This window comes from Rhamphochromis sp. 'chilingali' (assembly GCF_963969265.1).
Source record: "Rhamphochromis sp. 'chilingali' genome assembly, chromosome: 3".
NCBI lineage: Eukaryota > Metazoa > Chordata > Actinopteri > Cichliformes > Cichlidae > Rhamphochromis > Rhamphochromis sp. 'chilingali'.
This window is the reverse complement of record NC_137931.1, coordinates 38,406,684-38,433,593: the sequence shown is the minus strand read 5'-3', so window position 1 is coordinate 38,433,593 and position 26,910 is coordinate 38,406,684. Positions and strand designations below refer to the sequence as shown.

General features: G+C 39.5%; 3 protein-coding genes and 1 long non-coding RNA gene across 8 annotated transcripts in view; 2 read left to right on the top strand and 2 right to left on the bottom strand.

The window, feature by feature from the left end:
- Window positions 1-3,561: 3,561 nt before the first annotated feature.
- dcun1d4 (DCN1, defective in cullin neddylation 1, domain containing 4) lies at window positions 3,562-9,181 on the bottom strand. 3 transcript variants are annotated; one of them, XM_080878458.1, is made up of 11 exons: window positions 8,132-9,106; window positions 7,758-7,824; window positions 7,617-7,656; window positions 7,324-7,411; window positions 7,100-7,188; window positions 6,928-6,998; window positions 6,588-6,679; window positions 6,317-6,425; window positions 6,041-6,145; window positions 5,769-5,871; window positions 3,562-5,660 (listed from the first exon to the last, which is right to left on the bottom strand). In XM_080878458.1, exons 4-11 carry the CDS (start codon window positions 7,392-7,394, stop codon window positions 5,605-5,607), a joined length of 696 nt encoding a protein of 231 aa, XP_080734584.1. In that variant the 5' UTR covers window positions 7,395-7,411; window positions 7,617-7,656; window positions 7,758-7,824; window positions 8,132-9,106; the 3' UTR covers window positions 3,562-5,604. The 3 variants fall into 3 exon arrangements, with proteins under 3 accessions (XP_080734584.1, XP_080734582.1, XP_080734583.1); XM_080878456.1 differs by lacking the exon at window positions 8,132-9,106 and adding an exon at window positions 9,116-9,181 and having other exon boundaries at window positions 3,563-5,660; window positions 7,754-7,824; XM_080878457.1 differs by having other exon boundaries at window positions 3,563-5,660; window positions 7,754-7,824; window positions 8,132-9,105.
- A 221-nt stretch (window positions 9,182-9,402) lies between these two features.
- Window positions 9,403-15,683, top strand: ociad2 (OCIA domain containing 2). 2 transcript variants are annotated; one of them, XM_080877697.1, is made up of 8 exons: window positions 9,403-9,533; window positions 10,975-11,130; window positions 11,225-11,309; window positions 12,473-12,526; window positions 12,626-12,673; window positions 12,750-12,897; window positions 13,332-13,415; window positions 13,610-15,683. In XM_080877697.1, exons 2-7 carry the CDS (start codon window positions 11,041-11,043, stop codon window positions 13,396-13,398), a joined length of 492 nt encoding a protein of 163 aa, XP_080733823.1. In that variant the 5' UTR covers window positions 9,403-9,533; window positions 10,975-11,040; the 3' UTR covers window positions 13,399-13,415; window positions 13,610-15,683. The 2 variants fall into 2 exon arrangements, with proteins under 2 accessions (XP_080733823.1, XP_080733824.1); XM_080877698.1 differs by having other exon boundaries at window positions 13,332-13,420.
- Window positions 12,904-15,774, bottom strand: LOC308393743. Its single transcript, XR_013971026.1, has 3 exons — window positions 15,641-15,774; window positions 13,313-13,440; window positions 12,904-13,188 (listed from the first exon to the last, which is right to left on the bottom strand). It is a non-coding gene; the product is annotated as an uncharacterized lncRNA (long non-coding RNA).
- A 132-nt stretch (window positions 15,775-15,906) lies between these two features.
- Window positions 15,907-26,910, top strand: part of fryl (furry homolog, like) — an 85,296-nt gene continuing 74,292 nt past the window's right edge. Inside the window, exons 1-2 of one of the 2 annotated variants that reach the window (XM_080877011.1) lie at window positions 15,907-16,063; window positions 24,123-24,192. The gene's annotated coding sequence lies outside the window, so the exon portion shown is untranslated. The remainder of the gene's footprint in view (window positions 16,064-24,122; window positions 24,193-26,910) is intronic. The other variant, XM_080877002.1, reaches the window with a different exon arrangement.

Genomic DNA, 26,910 nt, shown 5'->3' with positions numbered 1-26,910 from the left:
CAAGAAAGATTCAGATGCCAAAGAACCTTCATCAGCCTCTAGTTCATCTTCTAGTAGTGAAAGTGATGATGAAGCAGGCCACAAAGGGCAGCAGAGTCCAGGAAAGTTGGGCATTCCACCCCGCCCATTCAAAGAATCTCAAACAAGGAGTCCTGATCCAAATGCAAAGTGGCCTACCATTGATCTTCTACACATTCCTCACATTAAACGCCGCTTAGATATCAAAGCACCATCAAAAGAATCTGACACATCTTCTAGCAGTGACAGTGAGGAGGAAACAACGAAACACATAAAGAAACAGGAGCAAGGAGGTATATATATGCCAATTGTTCCAAACAGGTCATCTCAAAAAATAAATCAAGAGGATAATATTCGAAGGCCTGCCATTCCTCCTGAGCGTCCCAGGAGTATCAAGAAAGATTCAGATGCCAAAGAACCTTCATCAGCCTCTAGTTCATCTTCTAGTAGTGAAAGTGATGATGAAGCAGGCCACAAAGTGCAGCAGAGTCCAGGAAAGTTGGGCATTCCACCCCGCCCATTCAAAGAATCTCAAACAAGGAGTCCTGATCCAAATGCAAAGTGGCCTACCATTGATCTTCTACACATTCCTCACATTAAGCGGTGCCTAGATATCAAAGCACCATCTGTAGATTCGGACACATCTTCTAGCAGTGACAGTGAGGAGGAAACAGTAAAGAAACAAGACCATGGAGCTGTACATATTCCAATTCTTCCAAATCGGTCATCTCAAAAAGCCAGTCGTGAGCATGACATAAGAAGGCCTGCCATTCCTCCTGAGCGTCCCAGGAGTATCAAGAAAGATTCAGATATCAAAGAACCTTCATCAGCCTCTAGTTCATCTTCTAGTAGTGAAAGTGATGATGAAGCAGGCCACAAAGTGCAGCAGGTTCCAGGAAAGTTGGGCATTCCACCCCGCCCATTCAGAGAATCTCAAACAAAGAGTCCCGATCCAAATGCAAAGTGGCCTAACATTGATCTTCTACACATTCCTCGAGTTAAGCGGCGCCTAGATATCAAAGCACCATCAGTAGATTCTGACACATCTTCTAGCAGTGACAGTGAGGAGGAAACAACGAAACACATAAAGAAACAGGAGCAAGAAGATATATATAGTCCAAGGCAAGAAACTGATTTGCTTTACACAAAAACCCAATATGTTCATCATACTGCAGACATCAAATCAGTATTATCAGCTTCTGAGTCATCTTCAAGTAGTGACAGTGAAGATGAAAAAAGGGGCCAGACAAAGAAGCAGAGTTTGGGCTCAACGAGGTTTCAACAATCTCAAACCAAACGTCATGATCCTATTTACACATCAAGCAGCTCAGATGAGGAGGGGATGGAAGATTTAAGAAACCGCCCAGTTGCAATTAAACCAGATTCAAGATTGCCTGAAATAGGCCTCAGCACTATCCCCTATGTCAAAAAGCATCTGGATATCAAGACACGTTCACCTAAGTCCTCCTCCAGCAGTGATGAGAGTGAAGGTCGGACTACAGACCAGCCTGTTAAAATGGCTAGCAACTTAGGCTCTCCAACTTCTACACTGTTTAAGCTTCCTCACATTTCAAAGAAAGATTCCAATATTACATTAGAAAAGTATGTTGTTATAACAGATGAGTTGACGGAAAATCGAAAAGACAACTTCAGCACAACACCAGAGATAAACTCTGAGCTCCAGTCACGATGGGCCACAATGAATCTTGGTTTTTCCCGATTTAGAAAGCGCCTTGAAATCACATCACCGAGTTCTCAACCATCCAAATATCCCTCATCACCTCTGCCAGACTCCTCTTCTCTGAATCCTGAAAACAAACATGTGAAACCCTCTGATTCCTCTTCCAGCAGCAGCAGCAGTGAAGATGAGATAACAGAAAATAGAGCTCCTCCAGGCATGACATATGTTGACTTTCCAATCTATAAGCGTTCAATTATGAAAACTTCATCGCTATCTGATAGTTCTTTCTCCCCCAGTGGCAAGACCCAAATGGTAAATGTTGCACAGGAAAGTGAAAAGGACAGAAATTCATCACTTGCTCCAAAGAGAGTATCCAGTCTGAGCTTTGAGGATGAAGTAAGGAGAAGGACTGAACAAAGACACAATGCAAATGCAGATATACCACCAGAGATAAAATGGACTGGTGTTGGTCATCATCTGTCTAAAATCTCTACACCAGCACTAAAGACGGGTCTGAATACAACACCTCCACAGCAGGCTTCACCTGCAAAACCAGAACTTCCCCAGCTGTACTCCTCCAGCATCAAAAGTGACGTTAAAATAAAGCAAGACAGTTGGAAATCAGATGTAAAGCCAACACATAAATTCTCATCCATTAGTGCCAATAGTACTTCTTCTGCATCCGGAGGTGCTCTTCACAGGCTTTACAACTCACCCAACACCACATATGAGAATCCAAGCCCTATTTTGCTCTCTGATAGGAAGGAAAGAAAAGGCCTCAGTGCCCTAAAAGTCATGTCATCAGAGAGAAAAATGTGGGACACGGTGGATTTCAGTGGGGATGTATCTCCTACAGCTGATGACCACAGTCCACAAGTTGACACCGGTGTTTATTATCGCAAGTCTGAGCCAGACATCAAACCCCTGCCACGATTACATCTCCCCTCTGCTTCACCAGATGAGAGAAGAGCTACAGATTTGTTGTATGATCTTCCCCGCTACAGGAGCCATGACATCAAACCACCACAAGTTGCCCCACCTCCTATTCCTGTAACACTACCGCCAGAGGAGGCCGTTGGGCTTTCATGGAGATCTCCACAGGACAATAAGAAACACGGCTCGGAAGGAAATAGAACCTATCAGCAACAGAGACAAAACACAGAGGAACCTGTTGCTTCTTCGCTTACACCAGAATACCCACCAATCCATTTAAACACTTCAAACATCAGTCATGTTTAATGACAAGTCAATTCATGCTAAACACTTGAAAAGCCACCCAGATGATAGGCATGATTCTCTGAGCTTAAGTTATCCTGTGAATGTCAAAAATATTGTGAATTGTATATTATGTGTGACTTTGGAATGAAATGTAAGCTATAATCATTCATTGGCTAGGGCTGCCACAGAGCACTTAAATGCAGTCTTTATCAATGCACCATGCTTATCTTTCATGTTTGACTTATTTCTGCAAAATAAGATGCCAAATGAGTTATTTACTTGCATTCATGAACAGAATTTCTGACTTCTGAAGGAAGTCCAGTGTGATGGCTCAAATTTGTGTATAAAAACCTAAATTCAGTGATGTTAAAGACTAAATCATGAAATAATTTACAGATTTTTTTTTGTATCTCTAATTGAACATTTTAGCAAATAATAATAATAATAAAAAAATCAATTTGCACATATACATTTTTATTTGTATATTTGCTACATCCCAGATTTTTGTGCAATTTATTTAGCTATTACAGGTACAAAAACTGATGATGTAGAGGTCTCAAAATCCTATGCATTAAATGTGATACACTTGACATTATAAGGTTAAACAAGGGTGAACTATCAACTAAATAACCAGAACATAAGCCATAAATAAGTTAATAAACCATTTTATTTACTTGTATAGACACAGGTTATAGTGAAAACAGACATATAGACACATAGTTTACATACATATATACAGTTGGGACAAGGCTGTTCATCCTCCTGCATTATCAAGGGAGAAGACTAAACCACTGATCTCTACACAGTATTTGGTAAGCAATCCTACAACTACTTTAGTCTTAAGGTTTATGCTGATGGTCGATGCATTGTAGTGACGACAAAGGTTTCTGTGTAGTTTTCAACTGAAATGGATTTATGGAAGCGTTTATGTATGTCATGACAATGTAGTGCAACAGTAGCAAAACAGGCTACTGTCTGCATTGCCTGCAGTTTGCCAAAGTTTTGCAGCATATGTAAGGATGTGTAACAAAGGGTAAATGCAGGAGGGAACTCCTGTTCCACCATGAGGTTACAGGTGTGTTCCAGGTCTTAATAGACACAATCATGTTTATCATCAGAATTCAAAGAACATGATTGTGTTTATGAAATTAAGCACAAAACACTTGCACAAAAACCTGTACAAAACAAAAACAAAAAGTTTGAAAAATGTTTTCAAAAAATCTCATCCATTCACAAAAGGCTCTGTCGGAGCATGCATGCAAATATTAAATCTTCTGACAATTCAGCGTCACATCACAGCCAAAGACAAAAATTTATACATGTGTTACAAGAACATTATACTAGGCGAAAAGAACAGCATAGCATCATCACAAAGTTCCAAACTGTCAGTGTCCACTGTTTTGAGTACATCCTATGGGTGGTATAAAGCAACACTTTCACCAAACGTACCTTACTACTCAAGCCTAAAGGACCTCATCCTGAGAGGGTCACCGGTCTTCCACTGCAGTTACATTAACACCGTCAGTGTTGGGAGAGATGCTACTGGTAAGAGGAGACCTGAAACTATCAGTGGACTAAGGAAGACAAACAGATGCCACATATCAAGACAAAATGGACACCAACTAGCTCTATGTCAACTTATAACACAGCCAAAACAGTCTGAGTTCATCCTGAAATAATCCCTGACCACTCAGTGTGTCTGTGTGCATGTACTCTTATCACACGTGTATGTACATTTGGGTTTATTGGTATGTGTGTGGGACACACAAAGTGACTTCCATGTTTTGAGGCACAGTAATACTCTCATCTACAGAACGTAGATACATAAATCAGTCATCAGACCAATAAATGCTGATCAGAGCACTAGTGGCTCACCGCTGTACTGTAATAAGAGTTAGTAAGCAGCAATGCTAAACTGTTTGGTGTTATGAGGTCTGAAGCCTTTGCAGGGGGCTAGCAAATGAATAGCTAGAAGCAAAAACAACAACAACAAAAAAAGCTGAAGCAATCAAAACTGGAGGGGAAAGAAGAAAACAAACAAAAAACAACTACAAACTGGCACAAATCAATAGAATAGAAACTTGCAATCAACCATTTGACACAGTGTGCTTCTTGAAGTACTCCTATGAAACTCAAAATATGACAAAAAAAAATAAAATTAAGTGCTATCTGTCCAGAAAAGCTCAAGTTCAAGTTCATTGCACAGATGTATAATACTTTAATGTGCCCAGGTCAAAGTGACCCTATTTAAGACTCAGACACAATGCATGAATGGTCACTTCTCTCAGTTTCTCTGTGCTGAAGACAAGGGGTGAGGAGTGGTTCTCCCACACAATACCATTTTGCTTCCATCATCCATGTATGACACCACGTTATCCTAACACAGACAGCAATATGACATGTCACAGTGAGAGAGCAATGCCACTGGAGATTGCTGCAAGCTTGCCCACTACGCAACTTCGGTAGGGAGCACAGCAGCCCTCCTGCCTCCACGCTCTGAGCAGCGTGCATGCAGGCTGCAAACCCAGCAACCCCACCCTAGCCCACCCACAGCCCAAACCCCTCCTTTCCCCAGGAAGCACCCACAGTCACTCCTTTACTTTTTTTTGTATTGGTTACTTATTGGTTATTGATTCTCAGAGTCGTTGTTGTCACAGTTGTATTACTTTCCCATTTTTGCGCTGCAGTTATGACATCTGTCTTTCTTTGTACCATTCCACAAACTCGTCCAACAAAACAGGCCCTAATGAAAAAAAAACAAACAAAAACAAAGATGAGGCACAAATTTCAGTATATTACAAAATTAGTATTTGGGTAACACTCAGCTACACGTAAATGTGTGCTCACTTACAGGCACCATCTTCATCATAGTTGCTGAGGTCCAGGTTGATTGTCCTGCTGAACTCTAAAACATTGCACCATTGGTCTTTGTTGATGACTTTGTACTTTGATTGCTGAGGAATAACAAATAAATCCTTTAGAGTGATAGCTTTTTAGCTACAACAGCTCTTTCCAAGGTTAAAATGGGCAACAAATGATGGTATATACAACTACTCCACGAGACTTCTGTGACTGATTTTCTTAAAAAACAAAACAAACACCCCAACCAACCAAACTGCTTACCTCTAGAAACTGATTAAACACAGGAAACAAAGGCCACGTCTTTCCCAGAAGAAGCCCCAACATACATTTGGCTGTGTTCAAGTCCAAACTCCTCTGATCCTTTTCCTGTACAATCAGAACACCCAAGACTTTCTCAAATCAATGCAACAAGTCCAAACAGACAGTCAAGTCAGACAGCCAGATTACAATATTTACTGTTTCTTACTGAGATTTTTGTATTTGTTCAAATGAATTTAACCTGGTTGTTGAATGCTGTGTGTTGACTGCTCCACTCACCCGAGCAAAATCAAAGGCATATCTATAAATGAGCTTAAAGCTGGTGCTGTCATTTAGGACAGATCTCAGGTAGTCAAGTGAATTCCTCAGCCTCTCAGTCGAATCACACCTGACGGCAGCAGAAAACTAGCTTAGGTATGTTACAGGATCCAATTTAATGCAAGTTACACTAAGAAAACACATCAATCTAGATAGGAAATCTTGAAAACTGTATTATATTTTAAAAAAATGAAGAAGAAGAAAAAAGCACTAAAGTAAGTAAATGACATACTGCAATGAGCCCATGCCTCTCAGCCACTCCTGAAGGGTGAAATATCCCATACTCTGGGCATCCAGCTTCCAAGCAAGAACCAGCATCACCACCTGAGCACAAGCAACAAATGACAGTTGCAGATATTCTTAAATACAAGATACTCAATCCATTACATATCACATGACCTTAAAGGTCTAGGACTGCTGATTGAGAATGCAGATTAAAAGATAGACTTTTATAAAGTCTCAGAAATGATCAGAAATGCAAATTGTCACCACTTCCAAAAGGATGTCATTAAAGAAAATGCCAGAGAGATAAACAGATGTCGAAATATGAAAGATTTTAAATATGCGCTTACATTCTCCGGCTCCACCCCGATGTCCTCACAGAATTTTTCCATGCCCTCTGGACCCACCACATCATCGCAGCCTATTCATGATAAACAAATGTCAATAGCAGCAATTTCCCATGTATGCACTGAGAAGAGGTCAAATGCAATGAAACTAAGAGTGTGTCCAGTAAGTGCTCACCTGCATATTCATAGAACCACTCCAAGCATCTTTTACTAGAAAACATCTCCTCCTCTCGGATTTGGGATGTTTCATGTTTTCTGAAAACGCTGTGAAGGAAAAAGAAAATTTCAACCATACTACACGTGCAGTACACCGTTTATTATATGTTTACGAATGGCAAAATAAACTGTGTACTGCACATATTCAAGTTCACTGAATATTTAATTAAAGGGATCTCGCACCTGTCCTGGCGACTTTTCTTGGCTGACATGTCATCTCCAGCAGAGGGTCTCCTCTTTTTCCTAGGAGGCATGGCTTTAGAGCAACAAGCTAGGGAAGTAAACAGAGGAGAAAATGAAAGAATAAATCTTTAAGAACGACATGCAATATGCCAACTTTCTATAGCAAAACATTTGAGTACTAGCCAAGCACTGAGAGTCCACTTCAGAAAGTGATATGTTAATGTACATCTGGCCTGATAAAAACACTAAACTGATTTAAAAAAAACATAAAAAAGGAGCAGCTGTATAGTTACCTGAGGGGTGGCTGTCCTGTCCAACGTCTTCTGCCAAGTTCTATTCAAAACAAATATGTGTGAGTAGGACACAGATGTACAGGGCACATGCATGCTAAAATAAAGCACACATAAACATATTGCTAATATGCATTTACCAGCCTGTGCAAGGTGTGGTGGATCTTATGGATGCTGGCCAGTGTAGTCAAGTGGGAATTCAGCTGAAAATCTATTTCCAAAAAATAAATATAACGTCAGAAAAGAACTAAACTAAACCGTGACACTCAGCTTTATGCTCCTGATCATGCTTGGCATGAGCACAAGGGTACAAGAAGGTGACATCATCACAGCCCCAGTAAGAACACTGGACTCAAATCTCAGGTGATCTTTGATTAGGAATCACACAACATTCACAGAGCACGCACTACTATCGCTTGATTTCCAGTTTTCAAAGATCTACGTTGCTGAAAATATCTCACACGAATGAGGGAGGGACTGCATTCCTCTAAAGACGTGAGAACGATCATGCATGCTACCTTCTCGCTTCAAGCCTTCTGTGCACTGTCGATTAAAAGCTGTCACCAAACACCGATGATTTTAACATTTTTTCAGAGGCCAAAACCACACTCAAACCAGTACACTGCCGAGCAGATAGCACTAGCTGCATACCTAAAATAGCAGTGCAGACGCGCAACTTGCACAGAGTTTACAAAGTATCTGGAGAGTTTGGACGTATGGGCGTTGTAGTCCATTTCCTCTAAACAGGCCATTGGAAGCTAAGCTCTGTTTGGGATACTAAACTACAATTCCCATGCATTTGCAAAACAACTACTTCTCTCAGACCCTTCTACCCCCAACATTTACACCAACTGATTGAATGCATTTTACGTTGTTTGAAAAATATACAACATTATATGTGTTCTGGCACAAAACCAACGCACAGGCGTTTGCAGCAGCTGGTGTAGATGGCGCAAAACCCGGCGGCAGTGCTGCAGCAGGCAATGAAAGCTGTTTTACACAACTGCGTCACAATTTTCATTCCCTGTAAGAGTCCGCAGTTGACCAGAATATTGACCGATTTGCAATGGTCCTGCGTGGATGCCAAATGTGAGCTGATACCTGCTGTACGTGACCCATGAAGATGAATATAAACAGCTCAACACGCCGTTTAACCATCGAAAACCATCTGAATTTAACTAACGTCAGCCGCATTCAGCCGAGCACCGCTAACACGACTCGAAAAATTAACTTCGCAAAACCTTCAGTGTCAAATATAACCTTCCACATGTCCAAACAGCTAAAATTACACCAGCTATCCTCCCTTTGTTGTCGCACAAGACAGCACTAGCAAATACAAAGAGAGCAGCAAATAGCACAGAATTCACGCGTCCTCATCAAACGCCACACGACCATGAGACAAAACTGTTGTTCAAAACAGAGCAAGACTATTAACGTCTGTGCCACACGCGCTATGGGGTCCCAAATTGATCCAGAAAAACCTCTCTAACGTTACTACTTACTTGCCGCATCAGAGTGCATTTTTATGAAACATACAACTGTCTGTGGGAAGTCCGCAGACCGGCCAATAGGCGGGCCTTGTCAATGTAAGCCACGCCCGCAGCTGTGGATTGAAGGTCAGCCTCATTCGCCTCCGCCTTTGCTCGCTGTCAATTGGCTAGTCGAGGTGTCATGTCATGACAGGGAGGGAAAAGACACCAGCTCCTCCCTCAACGAAATGTGATTGGTCATAGTTCTCAAAACAGGCCGTGCTATTCGCACGTCAATCACTAGAATTTCCTCGTGCAAAATTGAAACCAACCCACGATGAAATCTGATTGGTAGTTCTACTTCTAAATTGACTTCCCAGTGTAATCGCGGTTTGGGTTCGCTTAAAGTCAACGCCGTTTGTTGGAAGTAGGAGACGGTGTATTTGGTAATGTGAGTTATGTTTTGATTTTACCAAGGATAGGACGACAGCACTTAAATTTCCGGAATGTTTGCAGTGATGCTGCCCTAAATACCACTCTTAATTGCCCCTTGGGGATAAATAAAGTCTTTCTGAACACTTACCTTCATTTACGTTACCCTGTCAAATTTAGTATGCCCTGTTTGTCATGTGACTATAAATCTCAGTTTTTGTACAAGACGAACGAATGCAAACGTAGCAACATTGTTGGGCCCAAAGTTGTTTTTTTATATATCAGTAACATTATGGTGTTACTCACATGACTCTCTTTAAATGATTAGCTAAGCAACTATACCCCGTGTGAGTATAGAGAAGCTCACCAGGTTATTTAAACCACAGCACCTTACTCAATACAGCCATGATTAAATTTGTATTACTTGTACTGGTAGAAATGGGTAAAACGGCCTACTGAGTTGTCCACTGCACAGTCGTGTATGTAGTTCCTTTGCCTTCCAGTTACACTCTTTATGCATTGACAGTCCTAGTCGGCACTAGTTTACAGCATATGGGCATTTAATAGTGGATTCAAGGTGGGTTACTTTGCATTTGATGTGTGTTTTCATTTTTATACTATTAAACTACATTTTGGAGGAGAATGTAGCCCCCCCCCCCCCCCCTTTTTTTTAAACCTAATTAAATTTATTTGGCAGGTACACTTAGAAATTTGTAGGAAATACCTCACATATTAAATACGATGCCTTATGCATTGGCCTGGATCAGTTTTAAATTAATTTTTTTTAGTCATACGTTATTTAGAATAATGTTATGTATTAGTTCTGTACTAGTGAACAGCTACTATTTTTTTTTCTAAATCAGCATTTTTGTAGAATTTGTGCAGTTGCAAGGATATAGAAAATTTAAACTATTTAATTAATGCTCAGCAGTGATGTTAATAAATAAGTAGTAAAACAAATGTGTTTGCTTCATGGATAAGTGAGCCTTTGCTCCTTAAGCTGTGACCTGTTGAAAGGTATTTAAGTACAGATTATATATACCATTATTAGAGAAACTGTAGCACTGATATCTGCATTTTTATTAGTGGTAGTAAAGAAAACCTTGACCTTTGGCTTATAGGGATGTGTGTCCAATGAAATAACCAATAATAGGTGATCTTGTTATGAAGTTTGACTGCGTATATTGAATCTTTAGCCTAAACACATGTAGATAATATGTTACCTTTACCCACACTTGTGGGTCTACTAAATAGTGATATGAAAGAGCAAACACGAAGCTGTAGGCAAAAAAGGTGTGTCAAACACTGACGTGTAAACTGGTATACAGAGGTGAACCTGACCTGTTTTGGCTTGTCATCCTCATGCTCAAACAAATCTGACTGGGCAGAGCTCTGTTAGGAAGGCGGAGTTAAAAGTCTAGTCCAGGAAGTTCTATTACAGCTTGTTGCATTTGACACAGGCAAGGGGAAGCTTCAAAAGCAGCATAATAGAGCTCCAGCAACAAACTACTGAAGGGTCTAAGATCATGAGTGCTGAAATAAGTGGGCAAACAGTGCCGACCGAGGAACCGGCAGCTGCTGGTTCAGGTTCAGCTCCCATTAAAGGAGGGTGGAAAGTGAGTGGCAAACAAATTTGTACTAGACATTTTGAGCCCAGATGCAATGCTATATGTCACATATGATAACTAACCTCTATTCTGTTTCTTACAGTGCCCATTGAGTGATGCCCATGTTCACAGAGAAGATGTGAGAAAAGTTTGGAAAGAGTGCCAAGAGGAGAGCTTCTGGTACAGAGGTAGTCTCTTTCAGACATTCAGTAAATGCTCTCACGTGTGTCACAAATTTTCATTAACAATTTGTTGAAATGTCTCCCAGTGAGAGACAAGACTTGGAAATGTTCTTTGATGTGTAAGCAGGGTTTTTGTAGTAGAAGTAGGGGATAGGGGTCATCAATCAAGCTTACCGTTGAGGGTTTACATTCTTCACTGCGGAATTCAGTGTGTGGTCTTAAAAAAGGGGGGCAGATCAGTAAGAGGGTAAGTAACTCATAGTAAGATTTTATACTTTCGTCATTCTCTCAGTTGTGATTACAATGTGTTTATTTGATCATGATTATTTATATATGCATTGCTTTTAAAGAAATCATTTAAATACTATAACCACTCTGCCCTGCCTGATCAGAGCTTTTACTTAGGGTTAAGGTTGGGTGAAGCTTGGCTGGGAGTGTCCAGAGGTAAAAAAGAGGTTCTAGATAAAACTAAGGGGGGAAAAAAACACCCGATCTGGAAAAAGTAGTAGAAGAAAAAAAAAAAACACAAGAGGTTTAAAGATATATCAGTCATTTATGCACACCCACACATCTTTTATACAACTGTCAGAAAATAATTATCACAGCAAAAGCTTAAGATTGTATAAGCTACTGTGAGCAGCTTGCACTAAAGAAAATATTGTGGTCAGGCTTTTTTAGATAAAGAATTCCCAAACTGAAGATTATTGGTGTTTCATGTGGCAACACATCGTTGTCTTTAGTCTCCATCTTGACCCGGCCTCTCACCACTAACCACACAGCTGCTGCTCATCTTCTCTCATCAAGCAGTTATGTAAACATGCAGTGGCAGCAATCACTTCTTCCTGTATCCGTCCTTTCCATCCCATTAGATGGACATGAGGTTGAGTTTTGGTATATGTCTCATTACTCCAAAGTTCATTTAGGTTGAACTATAGGCAAACAAAGCAAAATTAACGTCTTCTAGTGGATTCATTCATATGGGAAATATCGCCATTTAATCACAGACAGAAAAACTTACCTTTTATGCATTATGTATTTGTTTTGAATGCTGGCTTTTTAAAATAACTTTACTCTGATTCTATTATAATATTTCCCCAAACGCTGTCCAGCAGTTTGTGGCTTTGATCAGCTTCAGAGTAACTTCTGTTTGACTTGATTTCTGTTTTTAGCGCTTCCATTGTCTGTGGGCAGCATGGCTGTCACCGGTGGTCTCATCTACCAAGGTAAAGCATTAACATTCAAATACCGTACTTTAAATTACATGATATTGATCAAAGTAAAGCAGGTGTTTCTATAGTTATCACTTTTTTCCCTCCACATAGGTATTTGGAAATCATCAAAGCGATTTGGTCCTTTTCCAAAACTAGCAGGTTTGTGTCTTTCAGTATCTTGGATCTCAGTTTGTAAGTGGCAGCTGTGATTAATGAAATAATTGTTCTTCTTCAGTTGCAGGGATCCTTGGATTTGCAGTGGGGAAAGCATCCTATGTGGGCACTTGTCGGAGCAAATTCCAGGAGCTTGGCATTCAGGGTGGACCGGGGATTGGACCCTGGTCAAAGAGAGATCACCCTGGTCACAGACACAGGGAGGGCAGGTGCTGAATTTCTGTTTGTGTAATATTATCATGTTGTGTGGTAATATTCGCAGATTCTGGGAAGAGGAGTGTTGATAATCGGAAAAAGACTTACTTTGTGGTTTTTCGTTGTATATTTGATTGTCCATTTGTTTTTATTTCATTTTACTTTATTTTTTTAATATTCTCTGAGTAATTGCTCTTCTGTCTTGTTTATTGACCACCAGAGTTACAGTGCAAGCATTCAAATGTCATTCGGAATCAAATTACTTTATTAATCCCAGAGGAAATTGTGTCATTGTGCTGGTCCACCTTTAATAAATGACATAAAAACAATTATTTAAAAATGTTACAGATACTTATTTTTATCAGCCATTGTTATTTTTTCTCCTCTCTTTGGATGATCAATACCCTTACGCCTCAGCATGACACTTACCCAAACATTATCCTCATAGACCCTGCCACCATGTGTGTGAAGAATGTAAGAAAAATGCTCCAGCAGCACCAGCTGGACAGGCTTAAAGACTGTGAGGACGGATGTACGGTAACATTCAGTGTGCATAACTGTAAAAATAATGTATTCAGATTAGTGCAAATATAAACTATCAGAAAATATGAAAAACAATATATATATTTTTTTAAAAGGACAACTTTGATATGTTACATAATTTGTGTCACTGTACATTGATGCACACCTATTTAAGTATTTCCTTTCCTTTTTCATCCTCACCAGTGTTGGAGAGATTTTCTGCATGAATTCATCACCTTCTTATCAATGTCTTAAATAAAACTTGTAAACACGTCTCATTTTATCAAATAACCACTAGGGGGCGCTGCTATCCTTTCTATCAAAGAGCAAGCGCTTATAGAATTTCTAGTTTATACAGGGAGGTAAATATATGGGTAAAGCCAGGTCTTTGGACATAATTATCAACAACTAAACAGTTATTGAATGTTAAGAATGAGATCTGAAAATAAATAAATAACAGCCCTATGACAATGGAGAAAAAAAAAAGGTTTTGCCAAACTTGAATCATCAGGCATGAGTACAGTAACGACCACATCCATAACAGCAGCAGTAGTCCTACCTTAGGTTGCTCAGTGAATATGCAATGCTTGGCTACCTTCAAAAACAACTAAGGTGTAAGGGGTTAATCTGTACATGACAAATTACAGAATTTAATGAAAGGTGGAACGGGGAACATATCTTTGAGTTTTTAATATTTGGTACTTACCAGTCTAATAATAATAATGGCTTCTCTTTGTTTTCTTTTCCACATTTTGAGCATTAAGAAATCTGGTCTTAATTTTGACAGTTTATAGCACAGAAGGTGCACTTTGGAGCTGAACAGACAGCCATAACATTTTAAAACCTGTGCTTTCGTGTGTCTATAAGTGAAAGCACTAACAAAGTTGTATAACTGAAAAAAACACGATGTGGCTTTCTTACCCTATTGTGAATGAGAATTGGTCACTACTTGTAGTAATGCTAAGCTAAGTGTGATTTTACTTCAGATATGTGTAGAGGCATTTACAAATATAACGTCTGATTTAAAAAGTTACCCAGACTGCTCACATCAGTGCAGGCCTCCACTAATCAGGTCTTGATGGTAAAATGGTCAGATGGAAGACATTCCTCAGTAATGAGCATGTGACAGTGAGCTGGGAGTTTGCCAAAAGGTACCTTAAGGACTCTCAGACCTTGAGCTTGAGAAGCAATATCACGTGGTGTGCAGACAAACAAATGAAGAAATATGAGGCAGTCTGCATCACCCCCTTACAGTTAGTACAGTCAAACATGTGATGGTAGCATCAGCAATGCTTTACTGCAACAGGAATGGGAGAAGCAAAAATTAAGCAATCCTGAGTGAAAACCCTTTTCAGAGTGCTTAAAGGCAGTTGTGAATGTTCATATTTCAACAAATCATACTGCCAAGATAACACCAGAGTGTATTTGAAAAAGTCTTGGAGGGTCCTAGCCAGAGTCTGAACCTGAATCTGTTTTGGAAAGTTAGCAGCACTGCTCAGCTAACCTACAATTAAGGCAATAAATCATCATATTTGGGATGAAATGATTTTTTGTTTTAGGAAGTAAATACTCCTTTTATGACGAAACGTGTTTTATATTTAATTTTGCCAAAATTATATTTTTATAAGTGTCAAATAATACAAGGACTTCATGACTCTTTTGATGAAGACAGCTGGTCATTTTTGAAATATGAAGTTTAATCAGTTTTATGATTTTATATCAGTTAGTGTTTATGAAAGGAGCTCATAACTGCTGGCCTTTGGTTTCTACACTTTCTTCATATAGTGATGCAAACAAAATCATTCCCAATTTTTGCAGTACCACAGTTAGTCTTATATTAAGTACTTTGTATTGGTTTAATTGGTTTATTTACAGAGATAGAGTAGTCCCCTCCGCGTTATATTTATATATTTTTATGAGTAATAAGTGATACCAGAACAGCTTTATCGGTAACTGACAATCCAGTCAAATTTGACCAAAGTGCTCCATAAGAGGCACGACACACACTGCAGGCATGCCCACACGCCTCAACAAATATATCCAAATGATCGTTTAAAAAAAGAGACAATACAGCTGATTCCACATTTTAACATAATAATATATAATGTTTGTTTAGTCCGCAGAATGAAATAATACTTAATCTCTGTATCCGTTTGGAAGCTTTCTAACTGATATTTTTGTGATTACTCGATACTGCCGTCAGCAATGCTCAAATATAAATAAATCATAAAATACCTGACATACTGCGTCTCTTCCGACTACCCGCCTATCCGCGCAAGGCCGGTGTACTCTCGTAAGATTGAAAAAGAAAGGGGGAAAAAAAGGTAGATTCGTGTGAAACTCCCGCAGAAGACGTCATCCAATCAACAGGTCGTTCTATCAAGATTGGCACTTTCCTTGTCCGGTAGAACGTAGAGTTCTGTGTAGGCGTACACCATCAGAGCCAATCAGAACAAAGAAGGCGGGGCAAACAAGCTGCCGTCTGTTCTGGCTGTGGGGCTCTTCCACCACAGAAACCGACTGAGAAAAAAAAAATCACACCACTACGCAAATCCTTCCAATGGAGAAGGGCCAGGATGTTGAAGCTTGTTCGGCGAATGAAAAGATCGTCTGCAAGCTAGCCACCTAGCTCAACTAAGAGGAGAAGAAACAAAAGTTGTGAGTAACGTCGGCTTAACATATAGTGAGGTGAATGAGGGCACGGGAGGTTGCTATCGAATGTAGTTAACGTTGGCTTATGCCAAGTTCCGCGATTAACTTTGCCGTTGAGGTTAGCTCTCCAACTGTGGTACCAAAATCGGCTGCCGTAGCATGCTAAAAGAGGGAGTTTGGCTGCTGTGCTGGGGCGAGTTAATCGCCTGTCTACCTTGCAAGTTTAGCATCGATCAGATTCCTGTTGTCATTACTTTTATCGCTGCCAGCTCGTTAGCTTACATGTTGAACGTTAACTTGTAGTTGACAACTGGCTGCTGCTGCTGCTAGCTAGCCCTTTGCTTAGCAGTACCCTTAGTGGAGTATTAACAGCAGGCTAGTTGCTAACTAAAGGCTACATTGAAGCTTATTCTCCTGTATGTTAGCCACATCAGTCTTTTTTTTTATGTACATCTTTAGCATCATCTTTAGCATAGCTTTTCACGTTCATGTCGTGGGAAATAAATTGCTGTGAAACTTGTTTGGTATACTTACCCGCTGTGATCAAAGTAAACACGAGCACAGAGTTAACCAACAGTGTTTAATGCGCTATTTTCTTTTTAAATCTGGGACATTATTCAGGAAAATAAAGATGCATTATTTTATTACGTTATGACTATGAGTGGCTTAAAGGAAATAATCATATTCAAGCATGGTGCTTCATGTGCATGGGCATAACAATGAGAGAACTTCGAGATTTGCATCTATCATCCCTGCGAGGACTTCATTCCCCTGTTCAGAGTGCATCAAGACCCACAATGAAGCATTTGTTCCTTTTCTGTTGAGACCCAAGCAGTGACACTTGGATACAGGCAGAAAGGAATCTGGTCAGTCTGCTGTCTGGCTGGAGGTGGAGATAGCCAAACTATATAAGAAGAAGAAAAGCCAGTTTGTGTTCGCTCCTTTGCTCAAACAAATTAGGACAGTGATCTGAAGAACAGGAACATTGTTATGCATATTTGCACAGATTGCAAAACATGCAGCATATATAGAATGTATGCTAAAAATCCATGCCAAATCCATGTTCAAAATTCCGCATTCGGTTATGTTTTACACATAGTCTGCACATATGCTGCACAATAACAAGAGCAAACATATAAACAACTGAAACGTCGAGTTGATGACACATTGTTTGTTGTGATAGTTGAATCCCGGTGCATCATACTTCTATCACTGATCCTTGATCTTCCTACAATAAGATTTGTTTTAATTTTTGGATACTAAGGTGTTTCTGCAGCATTAAAAGACTTGGTCAGATATGGGAGGGAAACGGAAGTTTGTTGGGTCTCATTAGTAGTGACTGAACTTTCACATTGGGAAAGACATTGGGAATTGTTCATGGTGCCATTCGGGGGGGGTTAAATTTGTCTATAAAAAATACTTGGGCAGCTGTCAGTATACTTTGTGACTCATTTGAGAAACATGGTTGAAAATACAGCCCTATGGTAACTATCAAGGACAACCATCAGTACACTGAGAGTTTGCCAAAAGACACCTTAAGGTCTCTCAGACAGAAAAAAGCAAAACATAGATTGAACTATTTGGACACAAACACCACATTACTTTCTACACAGTTGAACACGGTGGTGGCCACATCATGTTGTGGTGAATTCTGTGACAGCAATGGTACACCATCAGGACTGAAGGAAAGATGAATACAGAAAAATTAAGAGATCCCGAGTAAAAACCTTTTTCCAGAGTGCTGAGCGGCTGAATTAAAGGTTTATATACCAACAAAGTGTATTACCAAGAAAGTACAGGAATAGCTTTGGGTGAAGTATATGAAAGTACTGGAGTGGCAGTAGTAGTAGAAACTGACCACTACTGGATGGTCTTTTGTCTTGTTTACACTAAAAGCAGTTGAGTAAGAGTGAATAATGTCTATTTACTCTTATTTAAACATTTAGTTGCCTGTGAAACATTTAAAAAAAGATCAGATTTTGACTGTAAAAACTTTCCAGACGCAATGCATTGCTGGTTTTACACATGCACTGCTAGCCAAGTAATCTTTTCTAGACATCACCTGATTAAAAAAATAAATGTCCAGCCTAGCTAGATTGGACTTTATCTTGGCTTTAAATTGCCATCTTCCTGTTGCAAAGTGTGTGAGATGTCAGGTTGCGCTAGTCTGCTTGTTAAGTGATGTCATTTCAAGTGAGGTCTTTGCTTGAGAGAAGCACCACCAAAACATTTCATTCTCTACCTATGCAAGTTTTTCTAAGCACTAAATTAGAATATGTTGGCTCCATAGTGTAGTGATTTGCCTCACAAGTGAATGATCCCTGATTCACAGCTAAGGGGAAAGCACAAATCCCTTTGGGGGGGAGGGGGGGGTGTAGCATCAAGAAGAGCATCAGCTGTAAAAATCTGTCAAATCACATTTAGCAAACCAACCTGCTTTGATGACCCCTTGTGAATAAGGGACCATCCAAAAGTTTTTTTTACGTAAGTCAGATTATGGTCTTTCAGCAATCGATGTCGACTACTTAGACAATTTGCTACTAACTTCTGATTCCACTAAATGCCATTTTTCATAGATGCCCTGACAGCTGCACTAGATTATTTTTAACTCTCAATGGGAACTCAAGGAGCATAAAGACATCACACTTAACAAGCGGATTGTCTGATGCATTTACCTCCAGTGAGTGGTCATCATATTCACTCCTACGTACTCTGTTCAGGCACCTTCACCTAACCCACATACAGTATTTCCACTGAACGCATCTAAAATAGACTACCTTCTGCTGTGTGTCAGAAAAGGCATAAAATACCCCTGTCTAAATTCTCCTGAATTTGTTTAATCTTTATTAAGAGTTTTGTGAGTTCAAGTTAAGAAATGATACCAAAAATAGTGTTATCTAATGTCTTTGCTTCTACTGCAGTATAATGGCTGTTAAGTACTGCACTGCAGCTAAGGTGAACTTGTTATAAAGTCACACATCACTTACTTTAAATGTTGTAAACACAACCCTTTGTAGTGATGTACTGACACTGGCCTGCTAGACTGTGGGTCTTTGCAACTGACTTACAGCTCTTCTGCCCCTGCCCCAAAATCTACCAGGATAAGCCTCTGATGGCAGTACAGATGTGTACCAACTAGGGGGAATCCCCCTAGATTGCAGATCACCATCTCTCTGTGATTATCTGGGACATAATTCCAGTGAATTAGTGTGTTTGCTTTAATCTGGAAAGACGTTAATGGCATTAAAGAGTATGTGGATGAAAAACCAAGCTCTGTGAAATGCCCCAACAGTGGGCTCTCAGTAAGCTGCCCCCTGCAAGGATTAACTGTTAAATAAACATTTTAGTGGAGTGTATAAAAATCTTATGCAGCATAAAACATTTGATGTGTCTTATTGACCGAAGTCATTCATAGTTTTTGGGTTTGTTTGCTGTGTATTTGCTGTGCAGTAGTGGTCAGGTGCTACCATATTTGGGTGTTCTGTTTCTGCTTATTTTAATACTTGAAGCTTTTTTTTTTCTTGGTTTATTATCTATACCCATCTCTCATGGCTGTCATGTTGGCACCTGGATATGGGCTTTGAATTGCACAAACATCTTGCTTAGCTAGGTTATTTTCTTAAGCACAAGCTTTGATATCCTTTGACCTAGTAGTCGGTTGGTTTTATATTATCACCTTCAATATCAATTTCGGACACGACTCCAAAGTTCATGTGATGTGTGCATAGCATATAATATACCACGTGTCATTTATTTGGTGCAGTAATGACGGGTAGACATCTTATCTAAACATAGGTTTGATCCAGGTGTCTCTGTGTTTGTATTTGCACAAAGCTAAATCATTAACTGGACAAGTGAGGAAAGAAGATTCTAAGGAACAGACACAAATTTGGTTTAACTCCTTGCTGTTCAGTTAACCATTTCCCCTAGTGTGTGTGTTTGCTGAGATCTAGGCCTGTTCTGTTATGGCAAAAACAAATATTATCAGTTGTTTGGGTCACTCTTATGAACATTGAAATTATTTACAATTATTTAAAAATGGAGTTAAAAATTGATGTATTAAACTGAAAAAAGACAAAAGTTCACTTTGTAATTAATTATCCTTAAACTCTAATCATAAATCAACTGAAAAACTAAAGAAAGCAGTGTGAAGTAAAGGAAAGAGATGTGCTGAAAGGTACAATGACAATTGGAATTGCACAACCCTACTACTAGGACCTGTCTTTGGTCACATTCTAATGCATTGAGCATTAACTCCAATGCAAATTATATTTCCAGAGTGCTTAACATTGAACAGCACCGCTGTTTTCTTTCATTCTGTTGGTGGGAAAGTCACACACCACAACGAAGGCTTCCTGTGAAACTGTGAAGATAAGAATATTCATGAGTCTGTAACGAAAAAAAAAGTTGACAGATAGGTAGTTTTAATGTTGGTGATAATGGGTAAGGAACATTAGAAGACACTGGGAGGATTAGTTACAGTAAGTTGTTTGTTTGTTTTCATTTATAGCTACTAGTAGTTGTGTAGCTGTTTTGAAACTAGCAGTCTGTCACCATTTGTCGCACTTTCATAAAGTTAACTTCCAAAAGCCTCTTCTTTTTCATTGTGCTTTCTGATAAATGCATAGTATTACATACTCTGAGTTAGGGATACATTTTATTGATTGTGTTGGAAGACTTGGCATAATGTAGTGCACAATGTGGACTGAGTCTAGCTAGAAATAACCTATAATTGAGCCCTGCTGAGCAAGATTATCCTTGGCTTTGGGAAAGAGGGTTTGGAGCATAATTGATGTTTGGGTCTGCCTTCGCCAAAGAAACCACCCTGTCTTTGCCCTCAAGTCGGCCTCAGCTAAGTTCGTAGCATTTCCTCTGTGTTTAGATCAGTTGACTCTACTTTAATGCCTCATATTTTCTGCCTATGAATGTAATCCAGAGCGAGATTAAGATAAGAGGAATATCTGCTGAATCTTTCAAAAAAGGTGTGTGTTTGCACACTTCTCTCTTCATTTGGAAGAAACCAGTAAATTTTTGTTTAAGAGGTAGTGATTACAACAGGCCAGGCCTGTCATTTACTGTTGGACAGGGCTTGATATAGGCTTTCCTCTTTTGTCTATTTTGCTGTAGACACTGCCTCTTTCTGACTGTAAACAGTTTTAAACTACAAACCTTTTTAATACTTATCTTAAAAAAAGCATTGAATTATACTTTCTTAGTTTTCTAAATTATAATGCTGATTGTGTAAGAAAACTCTGCTTTAGTTTTGCAGCCTGTGGGTAGTGGACATGTGACAGGACAGTCTTGTCTTTGTCAGGGTTATCTCCTATTTCCTGTATCAGCCTCCTATTTGCAGCATCCTTCCCATACCAGAAAGAGCAGGATGGTTTTAATATATGAAGCCAGGTTAACCATTGATCAGATCAGTTGGCTACTGCTGACCTTTAGCTCTTTGCACAAGTTGCAGCAACGTCAAAACGTGCAATGTTTAAACGCTTAAATATACTCGGACTTGGTAAAGCACCTGCTTGTTAGAAGAATTACTGAGATATGTTTAAGCACGGCCAGAGAAAATACTTAGATTCAAGTGCTTAAACACAGAGCAGGAGATTTTGTTACTCGGGTGGATTTCTGCTGCAGCGTTTTTGAGGTGCTCTGTGTTTGGCTTACTCTACTTCTGCGGTCACATGTTTTTTTTGTGTGTGTGTGTTTTGGAGTCGCTGAGATGGAACAGGAAGTCAGATATATTATTCACAGGTCTTTCAGTGTGAGAAGTGAGTGATGTTGCCTTTTTTTTTTTTTTTTTTGTTGAAATTTTCAAGCTGTGTTTGTGGTGGGTGGGAAAAGGTTGGTAACGGTATGTCGCTGTGACGTGACTTTATGGCTGTCATTGGTTTTGTTTTGCTTTGACTTGCTATGTCCGCTGACTTGTTCTCACCATTCGTCCGCAATGTTAAGAGTGGAAGTTCTCACAACTCGGCTTCTCTGTCTGGGTGCTGTGTGACTAAGTGGTTTGTTCTTCCTTCCTTTGTTGAACTACGGTTTGATAATAGTTTGAAGTTCCTAGTCTCAGTACTTACTTTCAGTATTCGTTTCTATTAGATTGGATTATATTTACCAAGCCTTCGTTTTATTTTTACTTTAAAATGACTGCTGCTGTCTCCTCTGAGCCAGACAGTAACAATGAATGTGTGACTGGATATGAGATTACTTGACTATAAAAGGAGCCTCTTTCAGCTGCTACAGTGATAGAAGGAAAGTACAGTTTTGGAGGCTTTGAATGCTTATGTAACTGCCTCTTGGATGTAGTGGGTAATCTTCAGATTATTTCTCTGCTCAGGAGGAGGTTTTAATCCTGTCCCAACACAGAGCAAATCAGGCTGAAGCCAACAGTAGGCTGACCCATCACTTTGAAACTGTGACTGGACAGTTCAGCAGCACTCTGTCTTTAACGCATTATGATTATACAGGATGTGTTGGAGAAAGTGATTTAAAAAATTGTATAATCGAATTTCAGACATGTAATTACTTCTGTGTGATTGATTCGGTTTGTCACTTATGTGAACGTTTAGTGAGAAGTGAGGTCTGGCCAAGTTTGAAAGGGATTAACTGGGGCCAGGAATTTTTGGAAGGATTATTTACGTTTCAGAATTTGGCCAAACTGAATATTTCATGTCATCACTTCACAAGTGCATATCAAATTGAAGTAAAAAGAATTTGGAGGCATAATCTTGATGTTCTCAAGAAAAAGCAAAACATATCATTATCCAAGTATCCAGGGAATCGGTTCATGTGGAGTGGAGAGAATTTTCTGAATTGATGGAGACGTGCAGCCAAAGTCCTGCTAGAAGTAAATCTCACGACTTGGTAGACTACCTTGAATGATTCTGGGTGGATATTCTAAGGCTTTTCTCTGAGTGAATGTGAAGAGATTCATAATTCTAATTTCAGTGTACAGAGATGTACTATTTAAAAAAACAAAACAAAACGTACCTACCTATTTTCATGGCCTAAAATGAGTAGATGTCTGTCAGCACATATCTAAAATGGCCATGAAGTTCTTCTGTGCATCACCGCAACAATATGATTATGGCTCATATCCTTCCTGCTGATTGGCGCCTCAGAATCGGGGGTGGAGGGGTGTGAGAAAATGCCTGTTTTAGACATTTTTATACCATATCTTTAAAAATACTGACACTATTATTGAAAGCTTTAAGATTGTACTAGTGAAGTTACACATGTGTGAATGTTTTCCCAACTCTCAAAAGTAAGTGCATCTATACCAATGTTAATGTAAAGCCATAATGAATGTTCTTTCCTTAATATACTGTTGATATGTTAGTGCGCATATTAAACATGGCTAGAGTTTTAAACAGGGAGGTCAGCATGTGCACAAGGTTTTTCTGCGAGCTAGCAGCCAGGCTTTTTCCTGCATTGAGGAATCTTTGGAATCTGTCTGAAGAGGTTTTTAGCCGCAGCTAAAGAAAAATCAGCAGCACTGTAAAAAAAAAAAAAAAATTAGACAGTTTTGTTGACAAAGGTTTCACTTACTCAGTTGCGGTAGTCGTCTTTTCAGCAGATGATCAGAAATGCCAAGAGTTTACAATGATTTCTGTCAAGCAAGGTAACACAGACCTATAACCTTTTATTCTTGGCATTCTAATACCCTTGTGAGCTAACATGTCTAATACTGTCATCCCAGACAAAGTAGCTCAATCATGTGTTGTTCAAACCTTTGGTTTGTGAGAGGCAGCCAACCAGAAGAAAGCTTACTTAAAGGAAGAGGGACTTGAAGCGGGAGGAGCTGAAATTATTATTATTATTATTTTTTTAAGATATGGGACTGTACAAAGCCCCAGCATGACATAAATAAGGACTATTTGTAACTGGGAATCATTCAAAGTGATTAGGCTAGGAATTAAAATATGACGCATGAAATGAGCACAGTAGATTGACTTTAAGATTAAAGAGTGTATTTTCTCTATTCCTCTGGTTGTTTATGCTGTTTTCATATCAATTTTCTGCTTTGTAGTTGTTAAAGGGATGATTTCTGTGCACTCCATTTCAGATTCCTGTGCAGCAAATTTGTGGGCCCTCCTGTCACTTTCCTGTTCCAGCCCATGCTCTATGGCCTTAAGGTAGTATGCAAGGGTTAAGGGGGTTGTGTTCCACTGTGTACTGTGGTTTAGGTTTTAGAGCAAATGCAAGCTAAATACTGTGGGAATGAGGAGGGTGTTGGATTAATTGCTGTGTTTGTTTTGCAAAGTTCTAAAAGTAGTACAATAGAGTATTTAGTATTTTCTGGCTGGCATTTTCTTTTCTTGTTTGACTTGGTTAACTTCATCTGTGTTTGTCTGTACTGTAGTCCTAAGGCAGTGTTTCCCAAACTTTTTTTGCTAGGCTCCTCTTTGTTTTACAACAAAAATCTTGTAATCTCCTACCTTGGCTCCTGTGCAGGTGAAGCCAAAGGGAAGATATGCTTCACCATATTTTCTAGTCATTGGCTTAGAATGAAGTTGGTTTGAAAACATACTTGGCGATGCTTCATCACCTGCTTTGCGTTTGCGTGGAAGCCCCAGTGTCCAAGCATTCTTTTATTTTTTATTTTTTCTCCCATACCACGCCCCCCCCCCCCCCCCCCACACACACACACACACACACACACACACACACACACACACACACACACTTTGGGAACCTCTGTCCTAAGGTGAAACTTTATTTTAATCTGCTCTCACACAGGCTTTACAGTTAGACTAACAGTTTCAAGTAATTCTGTCATATAGATGTGTCATTTTACAATTGCAAAGGTGTAAGACTGCTTTGACTCATATTACCATCACAGCGCTGCAAGAGTTTCCTCTTTTAAGCTTTAAAGAAAAAATGAAGAAATAAATGACCAAACTAGAAACACTACTGCGTAAATCAACAATGAGCTGACCCACAGAATGTAACTTTGAGTTCACACACTTGCATGTCACAACTGAGTATTAACATCGAATCAATGACCCCCTTAGCTGTCTAAAGTTGATTTTATTCTAGTGGAAGCTGTATCAGGTATTTTTCAGGGCATTTTTAAATCAGACATAGCTGTTGTGTATCAAGCCTAAATGTGAAGTGCATGTTTAGAAAGCAAACATCATAAGACAGTAATTGATAAAGTATTTGATAAAGTAATTGTTATGTTTGACAGTGCCAAACATAATAAAAAATGGATTCAACTAAAAAAAGGCTTAAAAAAATCTCCAGTTACACTGAAGCCCACCTACTGTTTGTGTGAGGCAGAGTTGGCAAATTCTGCCACTTAGGTCTCAAAATGATTCTCAGTAGCAGCTATGGTGTTAATATTTAAGGGGCGAAAAAAGTTTTAATCAAGTGTTGAAATTATTCTTTCAGCAGTGAGCTGTAAATGTCGTGAAGTTGGGTTATGCCGGCATGTGTCACATGACTGCTTAAATATGTGGTTGTGCATATTGTTTTGGTCTCCGGGAGAGATGTGTCATCTCACACTTGGTCTGGACACAAAAAAAGAAAGAAAGGAGGTTAATTTTGACACTGGGTCTGGTTAGGTCACATTCTCACATTCTTCAGCAGTGACAACCAGGCTCTCTGTGGGTTGCCTTTCAACAGCCATTCAGCACTGGGCTGAACCAGCTTGATCTCTCGCTGTACGAATGTTCAGCACTTCGTTTGTGTTTACCAATGGAAAACACAGCCTTAAAATTTAACTTGTGTACAGGAAATTAAAAATAGATCCATGGCATACATTAAATTTGATTCAGTTATGTAAATATAAAAACAAATAGGGCCATAAGAAATTGCATACAAAAAGAAATGCTGATATTTATTTTCAAACGTATTAACTGTATTGGTTTCCTAATTGAGAGATTTAGAGTTATCATCTGAATAGCCAGAGTTTATAGGGACTAACTTGGGAGAGCAAGCCGTTAGTAAGCAAAAATTAAGATGAAGTTGCACCCAAGCAATATGTTAGACACTTGTCCAAAAACACAATTTTTATGGCTGAATCATTTCAGGTTACACTTGAGAGTCTTGCATAAGAAGGCAGAGTTATAGCTTGATGATGTGGCTGTTTGTACCATTAGGGGGCAGTGTAACATTGTTTTCATATTCACCTTACTTGACATGGAATGCTAGCTGTTTACTCACATCCAGAGGTGGGGCAGTAGACTCATGCATGCACAAAGCAATCATAGTGACTCTGGTAGGTTTAATGCTGACAGCCCCCTCAGCTGACTGCAGAACAGACCCTGGTTTCTGGTCCCTGGCCCAGTAGTTTTCCTGTTTTCTTCTGCTTGAAAGCAGACCAAGGCACAAATGGGTGGGACCCAGAATGGCCTAGGAACACTGTACATTGTTCTCGGAGTTTCCTCTTCCACATTCCTGGGCTGATTGGGATCTGGGCCTCCTGTGCAGGGGTATTGTTCTAACTCACCAGCACCACAGACCTGGCCCCAGCTAACCACAGCTGCCTCCACTGACCATTGTGGTGCCCTGGCCTAATGATGGCTATCTTTGCCATATCCATTTCTCCCTTTCTCTGACTAACTCCTTTCTGCATCTTTGCCTGGCAGTAGTCCTGAAACAACATCAATCTTTGCAACTTAAAACAGTCTTTTTCTCTTGTGCTTACATTTGGGATTATATTTTTTAATAATTTGTCAAGTTTTGTATCTAGATTTCAAATTATTCCTTTTGGAAACTTTTACCAGCCTAATGAATTGCAGCATGCCATAACTAAGGCAATCAGTTTGGCAAGTAAGATGAGAGGTCAGATGGGCACACTTTGACATATTTAGCTACCTCACTCTTATATAATTCCTAAAGACTCAAAG

What these genes read in the sequence shown, in the direction of transcription:
- ociad2 (XM_080877697.1), top strand. Translation starts at nt 11,041, where the DNA reads ATGAGTGCTGAAATAAGTGGGCAAACAGTGCCGACCGAGGAACCGGCA. An exon ending in GGAGAGCTTCTGGTACAGAG is followed by an intron (nt 11,310 to 12,472) that starts GTAGTCTCTTTC and finishes TTCTGTTTTTAG; the next exon opens with CGCTTCCATTGTCTGTGGGC. An exon ending in CACAGACACAGGGAGGGCAG is followed by an intron (nt 12,898 to 13,331) that starts GTGCTGAATTTC and finishes TTATCCTCATAG; the next exon opens with ACCCTGCCACCATGTGTGTG.
- dcun1d4 (XM_080878456.1), bottom strand. An exon ending in ACCACACCTTGCACAGGCTG is followed by an intron (nt 7,657 to 7,753) that starts GTAAATGCATAT and finishes TGTTTTGAATAG; the next exon opens with AACTTGGCAGAAGACGTTGG. An exon ending in AGAGGCATGGGCTCATTGCA is followed by an intron (nt 6,426 to 6,587) that starts GTATGTCATTTA and finishes TGCTGCCGTCAG; the next exon opens with GTGTGATTCGACTGAGAGGC.